Source organism: Diadema antillarum, unplaced genomic scaffold (assembly GCF_040938485.1).
Source record: "Diadema antillarum isolate AM-2024a unplaced genomic scaffold, OU_Dant_1.0 seq00000691_RagTag, whole genome shotgun sequence".
NCBI lineage: Eukaryota > Metazoa > Echinodermata > Echinoidea > Diadematoida > Diadematidae > Diadema > Diadema antillarum.
In genome coordinates, this window is record NW_027271596.1 from 37,672 (window position 1) to 48,161 (window position 10,490).

General features: G+C 39.5%; 1 protein-coding gene across 1 annotated transcript; it reads right to left on the bottom strand.

Annotated features, from left to right (window-relative positions):
• Positions 1-3,491: 3,491 nt before the first annotated feature.
• Positions 3,492-9,842, bottom strand: LOC139737383 (transmembrane protein 127-like). The gene is made up of 4 exons (XM_071648059.1): positions 9,767-9,842; positions 6,693-6,957; positions 5,811-5,981; positions 3,492-4,500 (listed from the first exon to the last, which is right to left on the bottom strand). Exons 2-4 carry the CDS (start codon positions 6,955-6,957, stop codon positions 4,190-4,192), a joined length of 747 nt encoding a protein of 248 aa, XP_071504160.1. The 5' UTR covers positions 9,767-9,842; the 3' UTR covers positions 3,492-4,189.
• Positions 9,843-10,490: the final 648 nt, after the last annotated feature.

Sequence of the window (10,490 nt, forward strand, 5' to 3'; positions counted from 1 at the left end):
CCCTAAAACAGAAAGAACTTAACTTGTGAGAGAAGAAAATCTACCACCAATGATGGGTGAAATACAACTTTATCACATCATATTATTTACCATGCTGTTTTTGCCCATGCAGACACAAATCATACCAGAAAGAATGGCAGGTGTGATATTATGCTATAATACAAAGAGGAATACATCAATTTGTAATTTGGCTCGTAAAATCCTTTGAGGAATACACGTCATGGACTGCAATAGAATTTGTTGTAAAAATTCCATCAATTGTATGCACAATGTATCTCCATTTACTTTGTCTCGCTACTACATGATTCACACTGTAGTCATCCTCAATAAGTCCACCAAACACAACTTACACATGCAGTAGTACATTTTTTTTCTCACCTGCACAAAAGTCAATAAACCTCACCTCACATGTGTACATGTATGCAGCTTCTTCAGTCTATATGGCTTCAATGAAAGTAGGCTGGACACAGTGATATAACGCTTTGGAGTTGTTACACATTCAATATGCCAGTTTCTACCTACATGTAGAACATTGTATAAGTGACCGTGTGGTCAAAAACAACTATAAACTCACTGGCTGTTCTTGATTTTGCATTATCATGTATCTGCCAGCAAAACAAGATTTTGATGACTGGGCAAATTTTCTTCTCTATGTTAACACCATATCTAAACAGCATGCACTGTTCTTTATCCTTCACAGCATTTCAGAAACCTGCCCTGCATAGAACTGATCAGCAGCAAAAACACCACAGACTCAACCAACCTTCCCTACGGCTATATATCATACCAAGTGCACTTATAATACAGCATGAAAAAACATTAGCAAGCAAAGGTTCCAACCACCAAACTCACTTTGTTGTTGTTGTTATTGTTGTTGTTCTCCATTGTAAGGATACTATACATTCAACATCTGAATGATTATATATGCAACAATATACATATTTTTCTCATCAATGCATCACATACACAGTAGACATGTTGAGCCAGTATAAATGCTCAGAGAATAGAACTGTTGATGTATACACCCATCTGACTTGGCAGAACCATCTGCCATTACTGCGGTGTCCCATCGGCATATGCGTTTAGTGAATGCGCGATAGATATTGCAGCCAGCTCACAGGACACCGCAGTAATGTCATACACAAATCAATCCTCAGATCGGTCTACAGCACAAATAATGGTGTCTAATACGACAAGTTTTCAAGTTCCCACTCATGGACCAGATGGGATAACATAGAAAGCTTGCCTCTCTTTACAGAGACGTGCATTCTTAATTACATTGATTTCACACCTGTGTTTTACTGCCATCCATTCACACACAAACTTCTACTAGAGTCTCACTGAGAAATGCATACTATGCATTATTTGTGCATATAACCAGGGCATACAATAGATATTCAGGTACGTGGGTATTAGGCCTTGGCGGATCTACATTGTACATTCAGCCAAGTATAGTTTAATTTTACAAACTGGGGAGGGGGAGGGAGAAGGATCTTGTATGGTATGTAACGAACTACATTCAGAGAATGTTAGTCTGTGTAACTTGAGTTTTGATTACTTACATTATGTTAATTAATTACATTTACAATTGATTGTAATATGAGACTTAGAAATACTAATAGCATACTTCATACATTTATAGTGAATTATAGTACTGTCATAATTGGAAATTTATACCAGATTACAATAACCTTGCTCCATTCTCACAGTATTTACAGAGAAAGAAGATGGCAAAGGGTGCACATGAGACCTATTTTCCCATTTAACAGAAAAGATATGATATGCAGATACAGGGCTCGACACTAACTTCTTTGTCTGGTGTCTTGTCCAGGCCACTAAAATCTTTGAATCTGAAATTTTGGTGGCCTGAAAAAGAAATGTAGTGGCCCTAAATCAACAGAAACATGACAATCCATTTTGAATGTTATGTGCCCAGTCGGGCCACCAAAAGACAGCCTTTTGGGAAATTTGGTGGCCTGACATCGATCTTTACTGGCGCCGGGCCACCGCTCATGTCCAGCCCTTGGTGGCATTTCATGAAGTGTTTTGGTCAGATATTTTTCTGACAAACTGTTAAGTCTGTTACAAGCTACAGAAATCCTTGCATCTGATTGGCTGAGAGCAAATTTGTCCAACAACTTTGTCGGACAAAATGCTTCACCAAATTGCCCCGCGATACAGATCCCTGCGTATGACAGAATTTTCCTGCATGATGTTCACTGAAGACGCCTTTCACGTAGTATAGGCTCTCTGGAATAGAGGGCAGTATTCCCCCCCCCCCCCCCCCCCCCCCCCCCCCCCCCCCCCCGTCACTATCTTTCTCAAGGAGGCAATTGATGATTTGCATAATAAAGTAATAAAGAAGCAAATCAATTTGCTGGCATGATTACAAGGTCAGCAGTTGCTAAGGAGGATAGAGTGAGTCAAACTCATAACATCATTCCTGCCTCAGTAAGAAACACTCCTGAAAATCAGATGAGTCGGGTCTGAATGCTTTCTATCACTTGAGAGTCTGAAGTGTACAAGCCCCTCTACTGCATCTTTTTGCTTCTCAACAAGGTCAGTGGGACTGCAATACAGTATCTGCATATCATCGGTCATATCAAAAAGGAAATAAAACCACTACCTCTAGAAGATTTGCAATATCAGCACGTTTGAATGAATATAATATCAGCAGAGTACAAGTTCCATCCTACTTTAACGAGGCAAGTTCAGATTACCGGTAGTTCTGTTTTTGTCTACCATCTTTCATCCATTTAGTAACAAGACAACTTGTTCACATATACATCAAAAGGTCGTGTTTGGACCATGATTTAATAACAATGCTGTGACCACATTCCCAACATAATTTTTGTTAATTTTGTGGTCAGAAAACTCCAGATTAGGAGTGAGATTTGGATCATGATTTACATCTCACTAAAAGAATCACTGAAAATATTCACAATACTTTGCAGTGAGCTCTTGGATGTGACCAAAGCAGAGTCAGAACATCACTGTTCTTCATCCCACTGCGCATCATCAACACAGCATGATAACACTGGCAAAGTGAGTGATCGCAGGGGTCACACTCAGGTCAATGAACATAATACACCGATTAGGCTTCTTGGGAGATGAGGTTTATCAGCTTGGCTGCATGTACCCAAAAACAATGTTTTAAAGTGAAGTTCGCTTCACATGAACTTTCTTGCCACCTTTGAACATGCATGTTTGACTACCTTGCTTGATGTACATGTGAACGGGCTTAATGCAGGAACTACTGCTCTTGAAGTCTCAATTTAAAGCCACTACTTACCATTTGCATGTGAAAAAAACAAACAGCTTTAGTGCTTCAAAGTAGTTCTATAATGTGAGTTCAAGATACATGTAGAAACAACCAATGTAAAACCAACGTCAAGTATGAATAGATAAAGTGTGAACAATAGCTTTATCAAAATCATTTCGAGAATAAACCATCTACCATTATGGTTTATTGAAAAAATTAATATCTCCTTTTATTTGTGGCTTTATTGCAAAATTTTATATATGGTAGGATGTTTTGTGATAGAATTGAACTACATATTTGCATCAAATGTAATTACTCAAGCATTTTTTCAATAAATGCTCCAAATAGTTAACAGTGGCTTTAAGATGACTTACAAATAGCTTCCATGCATGAAAGACATGAAATACACAAAAAAGAGCATGCATGCATGGCGTCAAAATCACAGAAGTTTATATTGCTCAAAGGGTACTCTCTGCTCTGTCAAGGCTACATGTTCAGGGCAAAAAGCTAGTATATACGAGGTTTGTCAAAGACAGAAAGTAGATGAATGAAGGTAACGTCATTGTGATAGCATTTATATCACTAGACACAAAACATAATACATGATGTATGCCTATATTGAGTGTTGGTATGTGGTTATACGTATATGTAAAGCATGAACCCACATATGCATACATGCATAATTATCATACCTAGGCACACATACATAAACGCGACAAATGTTTCAAGAAATTCATGTTCATTGTGATGTCACAGTCATGGATTCAGGGTCTAAATGCTGAACTTTCCCACAGCTTCACATACTGTGATTGCAACAAGCACCTCTCTGATGAAAATCAACTCCATCCCATTGTTCAGTGACTGCAATGCAAAGATGCAGTTACCATGGTAACACATGTGTCTGAGGACTTCATCGATGCAAGTATCCTATGGGGTATATGCTGGAGGCGGGGCAGACATTGAGGTTGGGGGGTACCCGGGGAGTTCCTGCTCCAAGAGTTCGTCCCAGTCCTCCACGAGGCGTTCGCGGCGAGGCTCATCGTACAGCGGGTATCGGCGCAACAAGTTGGTGGCGGCTATGATAACGGAAAGTGCTCCCGACACCACCACGAGGTAGTAGCCCGTCTCAAAGGTCACGTAGACCTTGCTGGTGGGCGCTAGCTTGTGAAGCTTCAGCTCCTTCTCCATGCTGGTCGACGCCCAGTAACAGAACCCGTTGATTGCCACACAGAATATCACTAGTTCATGGAGGAAAGGAAAAAACATTGGCACAGGTTTTGTGTATTGTCCCCTCACGCATACATTTACTATAAGGTTTTAGGATTATATAGTTTGGACACAACAGGGAATTTTGTACAAAAGTCTGTTGAGAAGAGCTATTCTTATGACCATCGTATGTCTGCTGGTAGTTGTGTTTTATAGCATGTGTGTTTCCACGTAACATGCCAAAAAGAATAATCATCATATCATAATTTTTCCTTGTTTCACACACACGAAAAAAAAAAAACCCATATATGTAGGCATATAAAAGTTTGATTTGGACAGAGATAATGGCATACGAAATAAACAAATGATTTTAATAATTTACACAGACATACACACAAATAGCCTCGTATCTACAACATACTGTGTCTTGCAAGATGACAACAAATATAATCACAAAACTTCTGCTTCAAATTCAAACTGTGCCATTTTCCATCACGATCACTATGTCTTCCTCTGTACTTTGGAAACATCAAAGCAACAATCGTATCATAAATCATTACACAGTACACACCTTGGTAAATTTAGGCCTGCATCTTGAAATGCTTTCAAGCTTGTTCAAATACAATACAAGCTGTGACAAACAGGTAATGTATGTGATATCTAAGCAAGTAACACATATTCAATTTGAAGTACATACACCCATGATGATAAATAATTCAAAAGCACTTTTTTCAACACTGCCTTAAAAATGAGATTCTTTCAATTGATTTAAAGGGACATTCCAGACGATTTTCATAATTTCACATCATGTAGTACATACAAGTAAATCGACTACTCCATGTATAGATTTGTGGAATTTATTGTGGATCTTGAGCAGAGAAACAATACTTTGAAAAACCTAAAACAAATTACACTGAACAAGGATGATGACATAGGAGGTTCACATATTTCAGAAATGTAGCAGTGTAATTCCATTATAATACCGCTTGCTTGCGCGTTCACCTGTGTATAATGCATGCATGCCTTCTTCTTTTGTTCTGCTTCCTTGAGCCCCAACTCATGCATTCTTATGGTGACTCTGCCATGTCATCATCCTTGTTCATTGCAATTTGCTCTAAATGTTAAAAATATTCTTAATCTTCATCCCAATTATCACAAATTCTGAAACTCTGTCCTCAGTATAACTAATTTACAGTTGTTAAAGTGTAAAAATTTGAAAATCATCCGGAGGTCTCCTGTAAATGGGATGTGTCACTGGAAAAATCAACAACAGCAGCTAATTTTGCTTTGAGAAAAACAGTCTATTGGTCTTGTCTGAGGACAAAATGGGGGGTTTACATACCGGTAATGATTGAAAAGCAGGCAAAGCGTCGACACATCTTGAGGGCAGTCTTCATGGGTCCCAGGGTGTCGAGAAAGAAGGCAATGAGGGAGGAAGTGATGGCTAGGAACAGGAATCCAATCACAGCCCTCATGACGCTAATGGTCTGGACATCAAAGCAATGCTGGTATGCTGTACAACGGAGGGAAAGTTATGTACACAAATATTGCCAAGTAGACGGTTGTTCATGTAGTTCATAAACTGTATTTAGTAGACCTCTTTTCTAAGGTGATTTAATGTCATTTGAATTCCATAACAAATAAAACATAACCCAATAAATCTTAAAATTGCAAGAGGACTTGACTTGAAGCACACAATATGTATGACCTAGCATCTGTGCAAAAGAACTTTGAGAATGGGACACAAGCCTAAACCTGTACAACAACTGATGAAAAGGTTCTAATACATATTCACACTCTAATAATAACATTTTTCTTTTGAAAAATGCAATATACTGAACTGTATTAAAATTCAGCACAACAGAAACTCAATTCGCTGCCTACACAAGAATGACTTCAAATAATTAAACAGTCTTGAAACATCTATCTACATCTACACGTACCTACATCTGATCAACTATTACACTTGTCCATGAAACAACTACATCCGTTTTCACCATGCCCAAAAGTTCTGGTCAGATTAAAAAAATATAATAACGATGATATTGTAAAATTGTTTCATTAATATAATTTGAATACACTTTTAAGGTTTTATAGTCAACTGGTCTTGTCTGCCAGAAGTCCAAAAGGCTTGCCACCACCCTTGAGCCACAATCCCCCACTAAACTATTTAGATATGTTATTTTCAAAGCCTGCCCTGTGAGATGCAGAAGTTTACACTCACCAGCAATGTTATCCAGATTTGGGGTGAGGAACTGGTAAGCACCCAGGTGTGTAGCAGAGCACTGGCCCCCATGGAGCATGAACCAGTTCTTGTCGGCCAGAGCCGAGATGAGCACCGCAATCACCACCATGCCCAGGATGGCTGCCACAAGGTTCCGCTCCGTCTGCTTGGGTCTCAGCCGGTGTCTTCTCCGGTGCCTGTGGTGACTGTGGTTGGACCGGCTGCGACGGGACGAGCCCGCCGATGAACGACTCGATGAAGGCATCTGTGAAATGTGAGACACACACAGTGAGGTTCCCACAGTTTCTATAGCTTGTTGCAACTACTTTCTTGATTTCCTTTTTGCCTGTTTTATCAAGCACATTGTAATTCTTCTTTTGATTTTATCACAAATTCCCAAACTTCTATCCCTCTTTCCAGAGTCCTGGCTTTTCCTAGATGAGTTAAAGCCAATATCAAAAATGTAGCTCAGGACTTGGATCTACAATGGTCCTAGACTTGTTATGGACTTCACACTTTGAATCTGGAACATTGGACAATTCATCAGTTACCAAATAGTCAGCAGAATTATCTTCTTTCTGGAATTTCCATCTATTGGTCTTTTTAATACAAAGCATAATGACCGGGGAGATTCACGAGGTCTTTTAGCATGTCACAGCAACATAATGAAATACTTGCCCAGCATCTTTTCCAGATATCATATGCAGCACACAAGCACAATGTAAAAAAAAAAAAAAAATCATGGCATACTAAAAAGGAGAAATTTGGAGAGTCAAATGTCTGCAAATGTACAACTGTACTAAAATTGGTCAAAGATAGAGACCTAGTGTTCTTGGACTACATAGACAGCTCATTCACTGCATGGTCAAATGGTCAAAAATAATGCTAAGATGGCATCAGAGAGAATCTAGAGTCCTAAAGATTCCAAAGCCCTTGAGTAGGCCATGGACTCCATCTACTGTAATAGACACTTCATGCTATTGGTCATTTTGCAGCAAAATAATAACACTTGTAGACTACATCCATCAAGTTGTGGATCACTGACCAAAACTGCACTTTTTACAAACTAATATGGTAATACACCACTTGATTCAGACATAAAGAAACTATTTTGTCATTGGCAAAGTTGTGAATAGGACCCCTCCACCACAGGGCACAGGTTGTGCGTGCATCCATGACTATGAAAGCAAGCAAGGTTTAGGGTGGTGTACATAGGTACATGTAGAGTTGTATGGTAAAATCAGTGGAGGGACATTAGAAAGTCTCTCCAAGAACAAGAGGAGGAAGGAAAAGAAAGATCAAAGGAAAGGTATCAGAAAAAAAAAGGAAAGGACAGAAAAATGCTATGCTGCAGAAATCGGCCATACCACCACAACTGTATCAATTGCGCATAAACATCACTTGGTGGGGATGTATTCACAGGTATTACACTGTGCAAGAAAGCCTCGTCACTGTGCTAATTGACTGTTGAACGCAATGTTGGGGCTGAATCTACAAGTATAAAACAGACTAGACCAGAGATAAAGAGTCTTGCCAGGTACCACTGTAGGTAGAGGGAAATACATGTAAGGTCCCACAGTATTTACATTGTAGTATAAATAGATCACTCTGAATTTACAGTGTTGGGGTCTGTATGAATGTATCACCATTATCATTTTTAAAGTGAAAATCAATTCCTGTTTCTTTGAATGTGTATGTATCTGCACAAATTTCAATTTATGCTCTGTTGAGTGTGACACTATCTTGGCAAAATGATAACCTTAATTATCACTGGCTGGCATCACTAGCCCAACTCCACCATAACACTTCAACAGAGATGCCAAGTTCAAAAAACTTTTATGAGTGAGATTTTTATGACTCGGCGTCTCGGCGCTCGCGCGCATGCGCACACGAACGAGGAGGGTGTCCCCCTCCCATGGTAGGGAGCTTTTTTAAATTATTAGTTCTTAATGATGCGATCTGGTGCATACTTAAGTGACTATTTTTTACTAATTTTGAAAGGCAAAAGGGAAATATACCTTCAATTGCAACTATCACTTTAATCCTTTGAGCTATGCTCCTTATTTTTGGCCCAAATTGCAGACTTCACCAGATGCGTGAGAAAAATGGGTGCCATGCGTGAGATCGTGAGACAGACCCTAATTACCTAAATGCTTGAGTCTCACGCAGAATGCGTGAGACTTGGTAGCTCTGCTTCAACAGTAACAACTAGAAAAGCACTCGGCAATTACAAACCTCCCCCAAGCCAGCAACTCGTTTCCAAAAATAAAAGCCTTTTGTTTACGTCATTGCACGGCGCCCTGCCCCAGCTGAGCACACGCTTCAGTCTCAGACTTTTAGTGCGCGTATGTAAACCTCCAGTACGCGCAGTTTGAACCCCAAGTTTGTTGATCTTACAGCAAAAGATGAAAAAACCTTCAAAAATCTATTAAAATCCCTGGATCACTGCCAAAATTGAATGAGGTGTTCCTTGTGTCAATATCAACTTCTTATACAAGTTTCATTTTAATCCGTACACAACTTTTTGAGTTATTTTGCAAACAGACAAACCAACAGCAATGAACAGTAAAACACCAGTGCAGTGGCAATGACCACTTTTAACCTCCTTCCTTGGCGGAGGTAGGCCTACATCTATAAATTAATAACAAATGTGCATGAGAATTAATGAGATGGACGGACTGTCCATTCCTATCATCTAATTCATGTCATGTCCACTTGCCCACCCATTTTATCAAACCCATTTTGCATTTCCTGCCTGTGTACCTTTACCGATTGGGATAGCCTATCACTTTGTAGCCATACAAACATACAAATGTAGCTCAAAACTGCGCTACGGACTACAACAGTGGAATGGAGGAGATGAAGGGATTGAAGCTCATTACATCCTTGTCATTGCTTGGAATCATATCTAACATTATTCAAAGTCAATAACACACACAGCTAAAGCGTCAATGCCAATGGCACTGCATTGTCATCAGTGATTGCCATGCCATTGGCATTGCATTGCGGTGTCACTGCACTGCATGGTACATGGGCCATGGCACTGAAACAACCCAACAGCAAATTACACTAACCTTTCGGCCGTTCTATTTGCCTATTTCTCCGACGCTGAATTCCAGTCTAGGCTTCCGACTATTCATCCATGTTTTCAACAAGGCTACACGGGTAACTTGTATCAACAGCAATGCAACAGAAAGGACTGAATACAGATTTACATCGAAGATACTCCCCTTTCCACCCTGTAAACGCAAATTCGTCCCACGATTATGACATCACTGAACTTTTTGTTCCTGGTACATTTGTATACGGGTGTTATACAGTGTGTACACACAAACTCTGACACAAAACATGATCGAATTGTGCGAAGGGCAAATTCTCGGTAACCACTGTATTCTATTGCCAAAAGATGGCGCTCTTCAGAAATGAAGCCTCAGAATGAAGTCTACCGACGACGGTGAAACTACACCTTCCTTGGCTGGTGACGTTCAAGAACGAGATTTCAGTTTACACTAATTTTCATTCAACTAATAACGTCAATCTCGTCACGTAAAAATGAAAGACAATGTTTCAATTGAGATGTCATGAAGCTGGATAATAAACGACACGACATTTTCATCGTTAGACTAAAAAGATTGTGACTTGTGACAAAGATTTCAGCTTTGTCTATATTGCTCTCGACATTCGTAAAGCATCATTACATTATTATAATTGTGATATCTAATTTTTGGGGGGCATATTTTGTTCAGCATTTCAATACACGTTACCCAGGCGTAGAATAAAGATCACGAGATTTCGTTG

What these genes read in the sequence shown, in the direction of transcription:
- LOC139737383 (XM_071648059.1), bottom strand. Translation starts at nt 6,957, where the DNA reads ATGCCTTCATCGAGTCGTTCATCGGCGGGCTCGTCCCGTCGCAGCCGG. An exon ending in AAATCTGGATAACATTGCTG is followed by an intron (nt 5,982 to 6,692) that starts GTGAGTGTAAAC and finishes TCCGTTGTACAG; the next exon opens with CATACCAGCATTGCTTTGAT. An exon ending in CTGCTTTTCAATCATTACCG is followed by an intron (nt 4,501 to 5,810) that starts GTATGTAAACCC and finishes TCCATGAACTAG; the next exon opens with TGATATTCTGTGTGGCAATC.